Source organism: Papaver somniferum, chromosome 5 (assembly GCF_003573695.1).
Source record: "Papaver somniferum cultivar HN1 chromosome 5, ASM357369v1, whole genome shotgun sequence".
NCBI classification, from domain to species: Eukaryota; Viridiplantae; Streptophyta; class Magnoliopsida; order Ranunculales; family Papaveraceae; genus Papaver; species Papaver somniferum.
In genome coordinates, this window is record NC_039362.1 from 157219491 (window position 1) to 157239115 (window position 19625).

Sequence of the window (19625 nt, forward strand, 5' to 3'; positions counted from 1 at the left end):
CATGCCTAAAAGATGATGATAGTATGCGTGAAAGAGGCGATACTATTGAATAATGAGATGTCAGAACATGCGCTGGAAGAACGCCATATATGATTCAACAATGTTGCCCAAAACATCCTAAAAACAAAGGGAAAAAAAGAGAGCATGAATGCAATCTCAACTGATGGTGTCAAGCAAATTCAACTGCACGGTAAAAAAGAGTAAAGAGTATGAAAAAGGAAAAAGAGAAGCTTAACCGAGCAAGCTTAGAAACATCCTTGAAATGCTCATATTTATTACTGATAAAACGTACAAGAATATTTCCAACTGTTGAAGCCTGAATATTTCCAACTTGTCAAGCATGTTCAAAGTTTTTGGCCATACAAATCCGTAGATAGATACAACTACTATATATAGTTGTAAAAAAACATCAGATTTTATTTAACGACCTTGCAAATTCTTAGAAAGATACATGTACTTATGTATTAGAAATTATGCATATGTATGTACATTATCGAATATCATGTACCAAAAATAAAAAAAGGGAATAGCATGTAATAACATGCACATACATTGAACTTATATGGAGTTTTTATTGTATATAGAGATTATTAATATACGGAGTACCGATATATAAAGATTATACTGTAATGATAAGCTAAAGATTAAAAAAAAAAAGAAAACATCCAATGGATATACCTAATATTAATAAACTCGGATTAACAAAGATTTCTGAAAGAGTTAAAATGAACAGATTAAGTAAGTGAGTTTGTAGCCAACCAAAGCTGACGTTGGAATCTTATCTGAAAGCTAATTTTGGATCCTACTAAACCAAACTTAATTTTGTTATAACTCTTACCTTAATTACGCAAATATCTCACCAAGTTTCCAATTTTAACTTTTTAAATTCTCTGCTCTACATCTAAGACTATAAATACAAAGTTACAGAAAATCAATGCAAACAACAAACATTCAGAAAGAAAGGGAAATTTGGGATTTGGGAAGGAGGTCCAGAAATGGACCTGTCAACCTCCTTCTCAAATCTCATTTTCTCTCAATTTGGGTACAACGGCGATGAATTTGGTCGTCACTTTCTCGCTCGGAGTCGAAATTTGGAACTTCTACGTTACGCCGTTGGAATAATTGGTAATTCCCCTCCTCCAATTGAGTTCTGTGTTTTTTTACTTAATCATAACCTTCCATAATATTTTTGAAAGGTACGCAAATCTTAACATCTTTTTTCCTGCAGGGAACGTCGTTTCTATACTGCTCTATGCGGCACCCATGTAAAAACCTTTTTAAAATACGTATCTTCATTCTTTTTCGGTTCATGATTACCCTTCCTATTCTAATGATTTTCGCAATTATTTTAATGAACCAGAATCACATTTAGAAGGGTGATTGAGAAGAAATCCATATGTATGTGCGTTGTTGAATTGTATAATTTACACATGGTATGGTTCTCCGCTGATAAGTCGAGGCTGGGAAAATCTTCCGTTGGTTACAATTAATGGGGTCGGAATTGCGTTGGAAATATCCTTCATTTCTATATATTTTTGGGAAAATCATTCTTTTTCTTTTTATGTGAAGTTCTTTTCTGGCAATTAATGGATGCTGATATTTATAGTAAAGACAAATCAACAAGGTTAATGATTTTGGCAGAAATTGGTAACATTAATAATGTCACCATTGATGTCCGCAATGCTTGTGGTGATATGTTGTTTAACATTCGAGGTGGAAGATCGACTAGTCCGTAAAGCCATAGTTGGGAGCATAGGTTTAGTAGTTTCCATTGCAATGTACGGATCTCCTCTGGTAGCTGTGGTGAGCACACCTTTACTTGTCATTCATTACATGTTTGTTCACAAAATCTTTTATTAATGACTTACCTTAATCAATTACGTGTAACTTACAGGAACGAGTTCTTCGAACAAAGAGTGTCGAGTACATGCCGTTCAATTTATCCCTCTTCTCATTCCTCACTTGTTTGTCTTGGTTGGTATATGGGTTACTAGGGAATGATATTTTACTTGCGATTTGTACCATTAAACCTTAAACCAATTACTTTTATCTTCACAACGAAAGTAGGCATTAACTAAGTTCATTTGCTTGTTTGTGCAGTCTCCAAATTTCTTAGGAGTTCCATTGGGAATCCTCCAGCTTGTAGTATATTTTATATACAGAGGAGAAACAGAAATAGTTGAAAAACCGATCAAGATATATGATATAGAGAACGGAAGCTCATTTTTCCTTACTACACCTCTAATTGTAGAAATACTCGACAAGGATGACAACAACAATGATGATGGTATCAACGATATATGAATAAGAGAAGTTACAAGTTCTTGAAACACTAGTACTGGTAGTAATGGTATCATTTGCCGTTAAAAGTTGGAAATACTTCTCCTTTTTCTATACATTTTTTTTTCGTAGTGTTGTCTGAATTACTTTTTGTTTGGTTTACAAAATGTCGATGTAATGGAACTCCGAAACTAGTTTTGTATTCCTCTGATTCGTGTCGACCATCATATTTTTTGCTATAGAGTGGTCATTGGTTGTAAAGGCTCACCTATAAAGGAAGGAGGTACTGGTTGGAGATTTTCTTAACAACACCAAAACTGAGTTCACATTTTTTTCCGTTTGGACTTTTTTTTAGTTTTACTAGTAAGACCACATGTTGAATTTGATTCTTTTAACAACATCAAAACTGATAATAATTTTTTTTTAATATTTTTATTTGTACTCATTATTACATAGATAATTCAAAGAGCTTTCCAAATATATTAATTTTGCAAAATCCGTTGTGCATTTTTCAGAGATATCTAGTTTTAAATTTTTTGAATTATTTTAAAAACAATGCATTCTTGTGAATATACAAACATTGATTCAATGTATATTTTCGTCCTTGAATACATATATATAGTAGTGGTATCGTCATCAGGTAATCTCTGCTCCTCCTCCTCGTTAGCGGCGGCTTCTTCTTCTTCAATACAAAAAATAGGTGAGAATCATGATATCTTAATGGAGATTTTATTGTATGTTACCTTTGAAATCTTTACTAAAATTTAAATTGGTATCAAAACAATGGTTATCACTAATCTCAAATCGTTACTTTGTTAATAATCATATTCGCCGAAACAATTAAATATCTCCTCTGGTTGGATTGTTTCTCAATCGTAAGAAATCACTTTCTTATGACACGACATATCAGTTTCTCTCCTTTGTTGCTGGTGCCGAAGGTGGTGGCCCCTTCAAAACCTTAAATTTCTCTGATAAAGAAGATTCTCGTTAGGTTGTAATTCAATCCTGCAATGGTCTATTATGTTGTAACCGCAACCAAAGCCCCTCGGATACTACAATATATGTATACAATCCATCCATCATTAATCAGTACAAAATGTTTCTTACCTCACCGTTTAGAGGTGATCAAGGCTATCTCATTGATATCGTTCACAGTATTAGCTTAGCTTTTAATCCACTGAAATCACCTCATCAAGTTATATGCATATACGTCAAAAAGAAGATGATTTTTGCGAAAGATTATATCCTCCCTCCTAGCCCCAATCTTCAGATTGAAATCTATTCTTCAAAAACGAGCTCATGAAGGTTATCTGGAAAGCATTTTCAAGCTCCTTTGGGGTCTTTCATATGGCATAGTATCTTCTGGAATGGTTCGTTGCACTGGTTCTACAGACTCTTTGAAGATTATGATGGATATTCATTCTGTTTCGATGTTGAACGTGAAACTGCTAAGCTATTGATGCCAATTATAGGTGATGATTTTTGGGATATTAAATTAATACTTTTGAGAGTGCATGGATCATCTATATCTCATCGTGATTGTTGGACCATGCCCTACTGCTTTTGATATCTTGGAGATGCAAAATGATTATGCATGTTGGAATTGCAAATACCGGGTTAATTTGGATAGTTTGATGATGACATATCCATAGATTAGTAGGTACTGCCGCATTGATGTTAAGCATTTTCAATTTTTACAAGTATTATGTGTTAAAGAGGAGGATAAAGAATCATCCTTGATTTTAGTGGTAGATGGGGAAAAGGTTATATCTTATGATTAAAAGACAATGATCTTTAAAAAAACTCATGATTTACCAACATGGCGTGTAGAAGGACCCTATTGGTCTTTTTATCCATCCCTTTATGTTCACCAATACATCGAGTCACTTGCTCATTGTGCTTGATCAACTTCTTTAACCCATTATGCCGGCACCTACATGTCTGACAAGAGGATAATTTTGTTTAGGCCTTCAAGTAGTTGTATTCAACTGAAACTTATCTGGATGATCATATATTCCTTATAGAAGAACCGAGTTACTCTTATCCTTTCCTTAGGTAACTGTGGACCAGTGGCTGTACTAGTTTTATCAACATCCCTTCGTTCATTTCTTTGGAAAGGTTGTTACTAATGAAGGTTGACCACAACTTAGTGATATTAACCTGGAGAACGCACACACCTTCCAGTTAAGCTTTTTTATTGCAGAATATAGTGGAGCAAGTAGCGATACTTCAAACAATAGTTTTCCTTACCCTAAAGAAAACTTTTATACAGTGCTATGAACTTTAAGGCTTCGGAGTTAAGGATGAATGTATACGAGCATGCTCTCTTTGACTCTGCACCCCACAATTCCTCTCTTCAGATGTTGAAGTTACGTGGGAGGCCATACGAGAGATCACACAGTTCATTTGTTTCCCGTTGTCCCCAAGTCACAGAGGAGTCTTTTTACCTTCATAAAATCCCTCTCCTTTCTTCAACACCTGTATGTTGAATGTTATACGTTTAGTGAACAGGGAACATATCCTTCCAATGATGTAATTTTTTTTGCTGGAGCAAAGGCTCTCTCCCTCTCTCACTCATGTCACTTTTTGATTCCTCAATTTTGGTGAATGCTCATCACTCAACTATGTATGTTCCTTTGGTCATGCGTAGAAAACATGGCAATTCATGATGCAGACTACCAGGTCCCGCTCTGAAGCCTGGCAACCTGGGCTCCAGCCCAGGGCAGCCAAGAAAAAATCTATCTTTAATGCCAAAATTTGTTTATAACTTATAATTGTGGGCTAGGATTATTGTGCGTCTTACATCAGATTTTGTGTGTGTTTTCAATTCAATCGGTCCATGTTGTTAAGTAGAACATTGAGAATTCAATCATCGTCTTACTGTAAAATATTACTCAATGAAATAAAGAAGAAACAAAAGTATAGGAAAAAAGATAGTTTAAGATATCCTACATCAAACACACCAAAATCATCTGAGTTTCCTCATTATTTCTTTGTTTCATCTGTTTTAAGTGTTTCCGTTGTGTTACAAAAAATGACAAAATTCTCAAGGTCTGAAGATGTAGCACTAATCAATGCTTACGTATCGATTACATGTGATCCAGTTATAGGTAAAGATCAACAGTGCAAAGAGTTTTGGTCGCAAATTAAAACCGAATACGAAGCAACATGGAGGAGTGACCCTGTCAGAACCACAAAGTCATTGCAGACAATAGTTAACACTTTGAAAAGGGAAATTAAGAGATATGTTTCTCACATTAGAGGTTATTTTAGGAACATGCCTAGTGGATTTACACCTGAAACCGCAGTGAGTTTATTTAGCTTCGTAGATTTTTTTTTTTTAATAATCTTTGACGACATTAATGACGTTTACATTTTGTTGCAACAGTACTCCAGAGGTTAATTGGATTACAAGGAGAATCCGAAATAAGGAAAGACATGGAGACATGACGATGTATTCCAGATTTTGAAAAGCTACACTTTGAGGAATTCAATCTAGATATTTATGATCGCGAAGTAATAACACAACCAAGCCAATTAATTAATGATGATGATGATGAGAATGTTATTATGTCTGAAGATCCACAATCTACCCCTGGTGAATCTTCGGGCGGGTCACGAAGAAAAAAAGTTTTATGACGATAACTATAGGAGGGGTCCAAGCAGAGACAAGTCTAAACGAAATACACTTGAGGCCATAGCTCAAAATGAAACATTGGATAAGGTGTTGGGATTTCTGCAAAAAGAAAGCGAACAAAGGTTCCATTGGCAAAAATAAAGCGAACAAAGGTTCCAATGGCAAAAAGAATAAGCTCAACAAAGGCAAGCCACCCAGAAGGAAGATGCAGAGCATCTCAAAATATTGGTAATAGGTATTAGCATATTAACAAGTATCAAACAACATGAAACAGACTTGAAGATTGCTATTAATGTGGATACGTTTCCTGAGTCCGAGAAGACCGTTATTTTATGGATGGAGAATGATATTATGATTCGTCTGGGGCATGTTCACCGCTATTATTGAATTTCTTAAGCGTTATTTGCGTTTTAGTAGTGTTAAATTAACGTGTGTAATTTAAGTTATTTGCATCTTAGAATCTAGAGTTATGTTTAATTTTTAAATTATTATACCCCTTGTTTTATTTCAGTTGTTTGCATATTACAATCTATAGTTATGTTTAGTTTTAAAATTATTGCACCCCTTATGTAATTTTAGTTGTTTGCATTTTACTCTATAATTAGATTTAGTTTTAAAATTACTATACAATTATGTAATTTAAGTTATTTGCAATTTGATATTTGTCTTTATCCACCGTAATCTATATTGAGTAATATTTATCACTGACATAAAGCGATGAATAAGACATCTGAAAGCAGTGATAAGTGTTCTCTAAAGTCGATTTTCCAAAACACACACAATAATGCAATGATACTTCTTTGATTTCTTATTTACGAAAACGAAGGGACATACACGCAAATTTAGTTCATACACGCAAATCTTCTCCATTTCCATCTAATTCTTCTACAAATTCGAGTCCTCTCAACCACAATTATACAATCAAATTCCCAGCATCTTCTTTATTTTCCTATATTTTTTTTTAATTATTAGTGGGGATATGGTGTTCAGATTCACACCGGAGGAAGATACTTTCATAATCAGAAATTGGCTAAATGTTTTTCATGCAGCAAAAGCTAGAGAAGGAATTATTCTTTTACACATGGAAATTGGCTAAATGGTTTTTCAACAATTATTAGCTACCTATGGAAATCTCAACCAAAGAACAGGAATCATGTACGACAAAGGGTTTCATCAATAAGACGAGCAGTGGGATTAGATGTTAGTATGCTTGTTCCACTATGGTGAAACCACCGATCCGGCTAGACATACAATGATGTAAGTAATTTTCAGTTACATACATGTCTTTAAAACACTACTTTTATGGAAAACATTGCGAAACATCACTATTATGAGTCAGTAAGACAAGAATTTCGGTTTTATGAATGTTGCTTACTTTTGAAGGAAAATTTTCATGAATACAATCTGATACAAATAGTTAGTCAGTGTCCTCCACAAGAGGGGGACGAAGATTAACGAAGCTGAACCAACGTAAATGATTTTGTGGGTATATCTGTATGTAAACCCTCACGAGACAACACTCACCCGTTAGGGTTACTTAACGGTTTAAAGGCCCATTGCACATGCTAAGTGCAACGGCGATGCATGCGAAAGTGAGTCAGAATTCGATTTTGATTATATGATTTAAGTTTTTGTAATATGTACCGTCAACTCTGAAACCAATAAATTCAGTTAAACTGTATTAATACTTTCTACTCAAAAAATAAATACATTCATAAAGTCGACGTACATTTCAGCGAATAATTATTATACAAAAAATATTCGTTAAACATAGAGTTCGAAAAACATGGTCGTTGCTCAACCTATTATGTATACCCCCCAATCTAGTTTTAGGACATTCATAAATATTCACATCTAGTATACATAACCCGAAAATAATCACTTTACTCAAATTCTTCTGAAACATGCCTGCACCTTACATTAATTCTACAGAGTATTCTTTGGGAGAAATTTATCTCTCTGTCGGAGCTTGGTACTATACTACCGAAGATGGGTCACCAACGCAGGATGAATGGTTGTCCCATTCAAAGTTATTGGATTACCATATATGAGAATTTCAGCACCGAAACTGGTAATCCAAACAGCCATACTTCGATTGACTTGTTCGATCGACATGTTTCCATAGCCAATGCAGTTCACCAAAATTCAATCACTTACTATGGAATGTCAACCGATATCGACTCAGGGGTGAAACTGATGATGAAGTTATAACGAGAGCTCTGAAGGACTGGCGTAGATAGAAAGGTTCAAATTTTTGGTATGAAGATCATTTCAACATCCTTAAGGTGATGGGTAGATTCAAGCCTTTTGTGAGGCCAGTTACTCCACCATATCTCAGAGATATTGTAGGCCAGTCTTTAACAAACCTCTCCCGCGTAGATGACGACCAATAATATGATGAAATTGATTTTGTGGGTATAGGTATTTGTAAACCCCAGGAGACATAACTCGTCCATCAGGGAAGCCTGTGGTTTAAAAGTTTATTGCAAAGGCTAAGTGTAACCGTATTTTCGACGAAACTGAACTAAGAATAACCTATATTTACTATTGTGTTTCCAAATTTCAAACAGTGTACTCTCTTGTGTTCAATGTATAATATTTTAAAATTAAGTTATCACTTTTAGCTAAACTCTAGAAGTTGAGTCTCCTCTCCAAACCTTCATATCCCGATCAGAACACGAGTAATCATTAACAATGTGAGTTATATCGTCTGAGTGTAAACGGAGTGTAGCTTAAAAAAAGTCAAACAAATATTTAACCTTAGCGTCCAATAGCTTGGTGCTCAAGTGCGGCGCCTAATGGTTAGTCGCTGGGCGCCTTACTATTAGACGCTTGGAAGCATATTCTCCCAAAATATGTTGTTGAGCGCCGAACCATTGAACGCTAAAACATATTTTTGAAGGCCAAACCTTTGATCACTCTTGTATTGGTTCAAGATATCATCTAAGCAAATGCTTCAACCTTATGTTGAATCAGGAAAAACAATGCTTTTGTAACGGTTTTTAGGCTGAATCTTGAATGACCGTAGAACCCAGCCTAAGTCAACCCACAAGGTTCCCGAATACCATTTTAGTTTCCCGTATATCATGAGCCATGTAGTTGAAGTGTGTCCATGTCTAGTGGGCCACGAGGTGGATATAGGCGTTACAAACACGCAATAGAGTGCTTAATGGTTTACACCGAAGATTCCTATTTGGTTCTTTTAAGGACAAATTCTTGTTTACACACAAAATATAAGAAAGTTAAACATTTTTGGTTGATGTAACGAACAGACAGAGAAGAAGAGAAGAGAGGAAAAGATGAGTAAATTTTCAGGTTGGAGTTGGTTGCGTTACTTAAATTTCTTCTTCTTATCAGTTTCTCTTCAACTAATTCCAGGTACGTATTTCAGTCTCTTCAAATTTCCCTATTTTTGTTTTGTTTTTAGATCTCTATTGCTACTTTCACCTCTGAAAACCTAATCTTCTGAATTTTTATAACATAGTTGGTGATTGTGATTTTTTGTTTGATGGGTTTGAACGTAGTGTGGGTTTGGAGATCTTTCGATCTGTGATTCAGGATTTTCATGTTTAAATTGAATTGAGCAAAAAAATAAACAAATTGGTGTGCATGAATTGGCTGTTTTTTAAGGTTTTAATTCTTGATTTTATAGTCTGGCTTGTTGTATTTGTTAGGTTTAGGAGGTGTAGTTGTTCAAATTGATAGTTGGGATGCGCTTGATTAGGTATTGGGCAGGTAATGAATGTAGGTTGTTTTTTCTAATGATGGAACTGTTGGAAACTTAATTTTTGTTCCACTACCTGGCAAGTAACTCACAGTTAGAAGTAGAATATCTTCCTTGGCACCTTTAATTTTATGTATACAACAGCTTCGCAATGGAGGTAGTTAGCATCAACTTTTTGTACTACAAATCCATGTTGGTTGCCATGCTTTTTTTGGTTTTGGTTTCTCCATTGCGCTCTTTAATGTAATTCAGATTAGGGTAGACTTTGCATGTATTTTGGGTTTTATTGGATGGATGGCTAGTAGAACTGCAGGGAATTTGCCAACTTAGGGAATATTGGTTATGAAACTAGAGCTACATTTGGATATTGGAAATACATATAGGCATTTAGAGGGTACTGATCATAACTCAATGGTAATTGTTATCGAGCATATCCAAGAGAATGTCGTATTCTGTAATATCCAAGAGGTGTACTCACAAGTTTAAATTGAAAAAATATGACTGCTTGAATGATAGAGCAACTATGGTTTAAATAGTAAATTATAATTAAAATGCCGAATAACAAAAAGAGGTGTAAGAAATTCGAATAATTAGCCATTCTTTACAATCTTTTCTAGTCACTACTTGTTTTTGGCTCCAGTTACTGCTGTTGGAGACTCTCTTTTTCTGAGGACAACAACTTACTGGTGTCTCTTGAATCATCACATTCTCTACTTATATGTAGACTTGGAACTAAGTTATATCAGTGAATGGATGAAGTAATCCGTAATAAGTATGGAGAGTTCACAACATGTGTTCATACTCTCAAAAGGATAATTAATTAGGGCACCCTGAAATGAAAAAGAATGAAGAGGTTTTCCCGCTGCAGTCTGTGAAGTTTTATGGTCCTTACTTATAAGTCTCTCTCTCCACCGTTACTTTTAGTTACTAACTTAATTTTGTCAGCTTTCTGTCTATCAGTCGTATACAGACCATAGAGCTTTGAATATTCATATGTATGGTTCACCTGCAAATCTATTCTCTATAGCCTCTATACCACTGATCTGAAAGAAGTTGTCGAGATAAAGAAAGTAACTAAAAGTAACGATGGATAATAATATTTGGTACCCGATATTATATACTCACCTAATTCGGGTTCCAAACTGTTCTACTCGCGAGAATCGGAATAAATAATTTCCCTGTTTTTTAGATACCCAATGGGTACCCGGTACAATGGATTCCGGTGCAGACCCTGAACCCTGATAGTTTTCAGCATCCTGCAGAGTGTGTCTATTCATTTGTTTCATTAGGTTGTGTTGTAGGAAAAAATTTATGTTGCATGCCATAAGAAAAATTGGCTACTGAGTGGGAGGGGGTGTTCTATACCATTTAGTTTCCTTAGAGAAGGCGCTTTTCGCCTATTGAAGAGGAGACGTAATCTGCTTCGGCTCTAATGAGATCAAGGACAACCTGAACATTTTCATATAAGATTCCTGTATATATTGGTCCTACAGCTTTTATATCATGTGCGTCTTATATTACTGGAATCTTCTATATGTGCAAGTATTTGCTGGGATTTTCTGATTCAAACGAGTTCCTCTTATTTTTCAGGTTTTGCAAGTGACCCATCAAGTTCCAAAGATGGGGTGAAAACAGAGGGTCATGCTTCTTCTAGCAAAAATACAGGCGTCACAGTTCTTTTCGTCTTCGTTGGGTTGGTGGCAGCTGTAGTACTTGGGGTGTTTCTGTTCAAGATGTGGCAAAAGAAAAAGAGAGCAGAACAACATGCCCGTCTTTTAAGGCTGTTTGAAGAGGACGACGAGCTTGAGCTTGAACTAGGGCTTCGGGATTGAGATTTATTCATATTCATTAAATGTAATTTTAGGTATGTGCAAACTGTATGTAAACTTTCAGTAGCTATGGATTTTTTTTCTTTGTTCAACATTTTAGATCTAAGGTCTCGAGGTCATGAAGAAGTTACATGTAATTCCTATCATTAAAAAAACACATGTAATCTTTTCTGATTCATCTCAAATATATTCACATAATTGAATTTTGTAGTTGTCAATTGAAATTTTAGTAAACTTTTTCTTTCTTTTTCATTACAAAAGTTGTGCAATGGATATGGGGCACATCAGTTACAGAAGAAAAGTTTCTGTCTATATCATCACGGGTGAGGCTCTTTTAAGGATATATTATGTGCATTCCGCTGCGACCACTTAACACAGCACTTGCAACTGTGCAGTTCTCAGTTTCTCTAAAATGAAAATTGGGAGACGAATTAGTCCCCTTTTTTGTTCTCCTCTTCGTAGCAATAAAATCAGTTCCATTGCAGCTTCGCCAATTCAATTTTTCTCAGAAGATAGGGAACGAGATCCCCGCCAAAACTCAAACTTTCTATCTTCATCTCTTCAACATTACATCCATTCAGATCATCCAACTCAAGGTCAGAAATTCCATGCCCACTTTATTAAAACAGGATACCGATTCAACACCAACATCTCCATCAAACTTCTTATTCTGTATATAAAATGTGGTTTTTTAACTTACGCCCGTCTTGTGTTCGATGAAATGCCTAGCCCAACTGTCTCTTCTTTTAACTCCATGATTGCAGCTTATGTTAAGCAAAACCAGCTTGAGGAATCAATGAGTTTAATAAAAAGAATGGCTTACTCTGATGAAAAACCTGATGGGTATACATTTTCGATGATTTTAAAGTTATCTACAACGGGCACATTTATATCGACGGATTTAGCTAAGGAGGTTCATGCCCAGATACTGAAACCTTGTATTGAGACTGACGATATTCTTTCTACAGCGCTTATTGATTCGTATTGTAAGAAGGGGGAGGTTGATTACGCTAGGAAAGTGTTTGACAAGCTATACGAAAGAAATGTAGTTTGTTCAACGGCTATGATTACAGGGTATATGAAACAAGGATCTTTTGTAAATGCTGAAGAGATCTTTTTGGCGACAGTTGATAAAGATACAGTGGTATTTAATGCCATGATTGAGGGTTACAGTAAATCGATTAAAACTGCTGCAAAATCACTTCAAGTGTATATTGAAATGCAACGGGTGAATTTCCGGCCAACTATATCGACCTTTGTGAGTGTCCTTGGAGCTTGCTCCGTATTAGCTTCAGATGAAATAGGCGAACAAGTTCAGGGTCAACTTATGAAAACTGAATTATTTTCAGACGTGAAATTGGGAAGTGCACTTATAGATATGTATTCGAAATGTGGGAAAACTGAGGAGGCACAGAGAATTTTCGATTATATGCCAGACAAGAATGTTTTCTCTTGGACTTCCATGATCGATGGATTTGGGAAGAATGGTATGGCAGACGAAGCGCTTGATCTTTTTAAGAAATTGAGGAAAGAAAAAAGAATTAGACCCAATTATGTTACAATTCTCAGTGCTCTTTCAGCTTGTGGACATGCTGGATTTGTCAAACAAGGATGGGAGATTTTCAGTAACATGGAGAGAGATTTCATGATCAAACCAAGGATGGAGCATTACTCATGTATGGTTGATTTGTTAGGTCGGGCGGGTAGTTTACAAGAGGCATTAGAATTCATAGTGGGAATGCCTGAAAAACCAAACTCTGATGTTTGGGCTGCTCTTCTTGGAGCTTCGACAATACATGGTGATGTGGAATTGGCAGATTTTGCAGCAAAGGAACTTTTCAAAATAAGCAGCAAAGAGCGGCCAGGGGCTTACATGGCTTTGTCTAATACTTTTGCTGCAGCTGGGAAATGGGAGGGAGTAAGTGAAGTGAGGAAGTTGATGAAAAGCAGAGGTGTTTCTAAAGTTACTGGTTGCAGTTGGGAATGATAATGGTTTCATCTTGGTTCATGTGAGCAAAAATTATGAAACAAGCTGTTTAGGCCTAAGGTTGCTAGTTGGAGGCTTGGGTCGCTCAAACTAACTTAATCATCTAACTTAAATGGCTGGGAGACCCTGTCTATAGGGTGATAAAGAGCAGCAAAACAATTTCAACGGAGACTAATAGTTAAACTTGGGCTGAATCAGTTGATGATCATCAGGAGTTCACTGTTCACTCCTTTAAAACTCGAAAGCCAGCGAGTTTAGAGCGCTATCGTTGCTTGGAGAAACTGTGAACGGGGAAGGTGCAGCAGGGATTGCCTTCCTCGGAAAGAGCCAAAGAGGCATTCACTTCTCTAGTTAAAGAGCGTTCAAGCCAAGCCCATGAACAAGATTTTGGTATTTGGAGCTTCTATGACCAATTTTAGGATGGGAAACCACTCGGTCTTTGCATTGTATTCAACTTAACTTTAACATTAAATAAGTAGTTAGTGACACATGCATGATGCATGCTCATTAAACATTTGGTATTAAAATTCAACAAGCAACCCAAATTAAGAGTTATGGTCCTCTGAAGGAGTTTTCAGTTACAGGTGAGGTGCCATGATGAGTTGATGACCGATGAGACAAAGACCCTATTAGAACCCCTTTATATTCAACCGACAATATCCATGAATCATGATAATGATGATGATATCTTTAAAAGATTAGCTTAGGACTAGATAAACCTAACCTCTAATACTTTCTAACTGCAACTAAAAGGTTCATATTTTTATTTTAGTAATTGCTTAATTGCAACTAAAAGGAGAGCACATAAAGTTTTTAGAACTCTCCGTATGAACTTGCTTAGCACAAAGTGACTCAAGCATGGCGCCCCCATGCTGCTAGTAAGAGAAAACAAGCCTGCCTGCTTGCTCTCGGCTGTGGCGCATGCCTTTTTGCTGCTAGTTATCTTCTTTTTTTCTACTCAAATTAATGAGAATTTTTGTGCATGATTTATAAGGGCTGATACCAGTTCATATAGGACAAAAAGATCCTGACAATCCTGATTACTGGATCGATGCATTGGTATCAGCCCCTGGGTATCAGCCCATATAATTCATGTTTTTGCGGGCCAAAACGCAATAATCATGTCATTACAAGCTAATAACTTTTGTAAGGCCACTAGATCATGGATGGAGCCAGAAATTTCATATAAGGGGGGCAAATTTGAAATAAAATTTATTTAAAGGGGCTTATTAAGGAATTTTTTTTTAATTAGTAAGAATTATAAGAAATCACCCATGAATTAATCAAAAATAGGGGGGCGGGGACCACTCCTGAGCTCTACGTAGCTCCGTCCCTGCACTAGACTAGACTAGCTTTTCATCGAGTAATGATGAAAGAAGCTTTGAGAGATTCTTTAATACAAAATTTGCAGATTTGTGTGTGGAAAACCGTCGGGCTCACTACAATTTTATCCGTTTATAAAGTTCCATTTGCTTTTCGGTTTTAGCTTCATAATGAAATTTGCTGATGAAAGGATTATCGCAACTTCTTCTTTTCTTTTAAGTTTTAAATTATACTACATTTCTTTTTCGAAAAGGCGACAAATGGAACAAATACTTTTTTGATTCTGTATGTGCATGCAATTTGGCCCCTAGTTAGCAATTTGGTCCCTAATTAGCAATTCGGGGTACGGGTAGTAGTTCGGGACGGTTTACGTAAGAGAATTATATGGATTCGATCAGAAATTCGGTCAACGGTTCGTTGTTCGGACAGTAGTTCGGAACGACATACGTACGTGCATATTCGTTTTATAAATGTGAGTTCGCCACTTAAAATTCAGTTTACATATATGATAAATTGATAAGTATTATGATCTTATTACGAGACTAATTTTATTTGTATATGATTTATAAGATGGAAAAAAACATTTTAGCGTGATTACTTAACAAGAAGTAAACAATTTAATCGCATAAATGTATTAAAAAACTAGTTTATAGATTTTTAAACAAAAATCAACACATAAACACTGGTTAAACAACTACTGATATAAAATTTTAAATGATATTTCTAATTCGAAAAACATCATTCGAATTCGGTCAATTCGGATACGTTCACGAATCATTTATGGGATCCATATAATCCGGGAACCATATTAGGAGTTCAAACAGTTCGTTCGTAAGTATCATTCAGATACGTTCGCGAATCATTCCTAGGACTTGGCCCGCACACATATAAATCCAGTTATTGAGCTAAATTTACATAGACAGAGTTGCCTTACTAAAGTAATTAATGATCTACAATCTACACACTCACAATAATTGAGGTAATTATACTTTTGTGAGCGAATGAATGGACGAACGTTGCTGGTTGAATGAACATCACTCTTTTAGTTAAACAAATACTAAAGACATTAGACCAACACTTTCGATACAGGGAAATAATGGCAGTTTTAAATCTAATAAATTAAAAAGTTGATAAGAGACTGGACAATTTTGCGTCTCCTCCAAGTAAATATTACAGTTAAGTTATACTCTCCTGCGGGTTAATAATTTAGTATAACAAGCTCCCAATTAATTTTTAATTTCATTATTTTGGGTAAGTGATTCTCCTATTTGGTTGAAAACTCTCGTTCTGGGTTGCACGGACGCTGCATTTTTTGAATCGTGTTCGCGTCCGCGTCCGACACGGGACGTGCATTCGACACTGACACAACACGTGTCCGACACATAAATGTGTGCGTCCTACGCGCGTCTTGTTTGGACGCACTGATGACTCGAATTTGAAGCATTTTTTTTTCATTTTCATTTAAACTTCTTCCATTATTTTTATTATTATTAACTAAATGAAGAAAGACGAACACTTAGATCAATCATTTAGGTATTTATTAAGGCTTTGTAATATGACATCACGTATACCCTTAGTTAGGCATGTGTTGTTTTAAGAATGCATTTTGATTGTTCCATGTATTTAATAATGATTGATTGCTTGATCTTTGGTGTGTATAAACAAACAATCTCTTCTTTCTTTTTCGAAATTTATACACATATAGCATCATTTTCTAATTTTAAAGATGAAAACACTTAACTTTGCTGCATAAATACATGATTGTATATATAAATAGTATATAAATAAAATATGTATATACGTGTCCACGTCCTAGTTTTCCGAGAATTTTGTAGTGTCCGTGTTCGCGCCGTATCGTGTCCACGTCTGTCCAACCCAGCTCTCATTGGAGAGAAATTGTTTGTATCACAATTTTAAGTTTATTGAATTATCTTTTCCTATTAAAAAAATAATCTTTTAATCCTTCCACCAACGACCATCTACTCCTTTGAATATCAGCCGCTCAAAATTAACGATTGAAATTAAGATCGGTAGATGGTGTTTTTTTTCTGATCATAAATTCAACTCCGTGTAACTGTTTTCTTCCTTAAATGGTGAGGTTTGCTATCTCGAATTGCGTTCATTTTTTTTGTAGGAATGTGGAGTCGTATAATAGGAACATATCATCAAATTATTACACTTAAATTCATTATCGTTTGGGTTTTGCAGAGAAGATGGCGCAAATCATGTCTGACCTTGTCCATGTAAAAGTGTCCATGAATCCTCCCTCTTTTTCATGCATGATCTAATCGAAAAAGAAAATAACTAATATGCGGTCAAGATATTTGATAAATTTCCCAAACGAACACCATAAGCAAAAACAGTTTGTCAGTGTTATACCAAACACCTTCTTTAGTTTAAACGAAAAAGAAAACAAGATAAAAAGGGAAAGTTTTGAAAACTATTAAAATTGAATTTAGAAAATTGTTTTTGAAAACTATACCAAACACGACCGTAATGTTTATTTCTTTTTACCCATATCGAAAGCAAGGATAGAAAACAAAACTTCTCGTGTGGTAATTTGATATGTAACATGCATCTGGAAATAGCTTTACCAAAATTTGTTTTTCTTTTCTCACCGGTATTTTTCTTTCATCACCGCACTAATTTTTCTGGTGGTTTAAAACAAACAAATCATAGTTATTATATGAGTTAAATTTTCGTAGTTATCTACAATTAATTTTTAAAAAAAAGTCCTACTACAAGGAAACTAAATGTCATCATTATGGAAAACTAAAGACAATCTTCAACTAAATATTTTCAGTTTAATCTAAAGCTAATTCAAACGAGAAAATAACAAAAATTCATATCAAAACTTTATACAATGGAAGAGAAAAAATCTAATTAACAGAGCTTGATGAATCGTTTATTATTGTTGAAATTTTTTTCATGAACAAATAAAAGAGGGGGATGAAAAAAAATAATCCAACATTTAGCCACCAACTTAAATATTGTCTCGTCCATAGATATTCTGTAGCATAGAAGGCTAAAAATAATTTCTTCCCGAGAGAAAAATATAAAATAGGCTTATCAAAACTTTAGGCCCTAAAAGTTTGGTTAGTGTACATGAGAGGTTGATCCGGGATTACCTCAATTAGCCTTCACTAGATCCGTCACTAGTTGTGTATAGATGCAAAGCCTCAAAACTTCAAAACATCAAAATAAATTTCAAGATAATTAAAATTAAATAACTTCCTCTCATTGCATCAATACTTGAGATGCTGAGTAGTTTGTGAAGATCGTGGATGTTTCTTACAACGAGCCCTAAAGAAGAATTGAATCCTTAGTTGTGTCCAGAATTATCACTTCATTGGACCAGATATGAGCAAAAGAGTCTCAATTAATTCTATCAATTTCTTAATTTTTTTTATTTGCTTTGACCTTTATTGTTTTCTTTATACTTGGGTTTGATCTTCTAATTTCATCCTTAAGAGAAAAAATCAACAATAAGTTTAAGGAAACAGAACAAAAGTAAAATTGAATACTGATAGATTCAAACCCAAATCTAAACAAAAACGGTAAAACTCAAAGCAAATAAAGAAGATTAAGAAGAGAGTGGAATTGGGTTGGGATTCTTTTTCTCATATATATGCTCTAAAGCATAAAAAGGCTCAAGCAGCTAGGGATTCAGTGGGTTTCTAGGAAGAAAGTTTCTTAGAGATTTTTTTTTTCAGTTTGATTTTATTAACTTTGTTTTCAATTTCCGTTATTCTAGCACTGGGTTATTATTGTTGATCTTCACTCTATTGAGGAGTTGTGGAAGACAATGTTTATCTATGGAGAAAAATCACCATTAACAATATTAATAATAACAACTCAAGCTATGGAAGCAAAGACAACAACATCTCGATCAATATCATCGTCAAGTTTTGATCCAAACATTTCAAGACCGATTCAGATTACCACTGCTTCCATGGATACTTTCTTGTTATTGTTATTGTTATTATTACTGCTAGTTGCGTTGCTATTACCATAATTTCCTTAATCAATCTAAACTTAAAAACTCGTAATTTCCTTGAGTTGGATATGATTCAGTCATTCTTTTGTGAGATGAACAATACTGGTTTTGCTTCAAAACCAGTTTGCCCTTTTGATGATTGGTGCTCTTTCTTCACATGGAACAAAGGGAGAGAGATTCCTATGAAATTGTTATTAGGTATGAAGAGATAGTATTGTCAAAAAAGACTTGGTAGAAATGGCAATAGATTATGTAATTGTTAGGCAAGATTTCTTTGCAATTTATCAATTATGTTAAAGCCATACGACATTGTCTCAGTCGATATAATGGTAGAATTAATGAGTAAGTAGCTAGGATAGTCAGTCTTCACATACCTTTGTTAATGAAGTTCTCGCAGATGTGTTCATTGTCCTTAAGTCTTCAATCTTCAAGGGCTATTCGATGAATTCTGATACTCAACTACCATGCTCTAATTATAGTATGCGAGTGACTTTAGTAGACTATAAATCAAAATATATTTATGTTCATCTAACATTGAAAACAAGCTTGACATACCAAAACTTGTGAGTTTGACTGAGCGACGCTTCAACACATTATCAATTGTAGCAATACATTTTACTTTTCAAGATAGATCAGTAGCAGCTGATTCATTTCCTTGTTGATTTTTTTGTTTATATACAAAATAACACAACCAGATAAATCTTATAAAACACAACTATGTACAAATGATAGAAAAAACACTTCAAAAGTAGGAAACTACCAACATTACCTGCATTGTGCGGCTGAGGAGGTAGCAAATAATCAACAAAATGAGTATCCTTGAAGTAGTGCTTCATAAATTATATAAT

At 34.9% G+C, this 19625-nt stretch overlaps 3 protein-coding genes across 4 annotated transcripts; all 3 read left to right on the forward strand.

Annotated features, from left to right (window-relative positions):
* The first annotated feature begins 933 nt into the window (after positions 1 to 933).
* LOC113278019 (bidirectional sugar transporter SWEET3a-like) lies at positions 934 to 2705 on the forward strand. 2 transcript variants are annotated; one of them, XM_026526964.1, is made up of 5 exons: positions 934 to 1125; positions 1229 to 1265; positions 1361 to 1803; positions 1895 to 1978; positions 2101 to 2705. In XM_026526964.1, exons 3-5 carry the CDS (start codon positions 1660 to 1662, stop codon positions 2302 to 2304), a joined length of 432 nt encoding a protein of 143 aa, XP_026382749.1. In that variant the 5' UTR covers positions 934 to 1125; positions 1229 to 1265; positions 1361 to 1659; the 3' UTR covers positions 2305 to 2705. The 2 variants fall into 2 exon arrangements, 1 of the variants encoding a protein (XP_026382749.1); XR_003325267.1 differs by having other exon boundaries at positions 935 to 1125; positions 1895 to 1974; positions 2101 to 2617.
* Positions 2706 to 9133: 6428 nt separating this feature from the next.
* LOC113283338 lies at positions 9134 to 11678 on the forward strand. The gene is made up of 2 exons (XM_026532563.1): positions 9134 to 9295; positions 11232 to 11678. The coding sequence occupies exons 1-2, from the start codon at positions 9217 to 9219 to the stop codon at positions 11471 to 11473; spliced, it is 321 nt and encodes a 106-aa protein (XP_026388348.1). The 5' UTR covers positions 9134 to 9216; the 3' UTR covers positions 11474 to 11678.
* A 70-nt stretch (positions 11679 to 11748) lies between these two features.
* On the forward strand, positions 11749 to 13978 carry LOC113283337 (pentatricopeptide repeat-containing protein At1g28690, mitochondrial). The gene has a single exon (XM_026532561.1). The coding sequence runs from the start codon at positions 11883 to 11885 to the stop codon at positions 13455 to 13457; it is 1575 nt and encodes a 524-aa protein (XP_026388346.1). The 5' UTR covers positions 11749 to 11882; the 3' UTR covers positions 13458 to 13978.
* The last annotated feature ends 5647 nt before the right edge of the window (positions 13979 to 19625 follow it).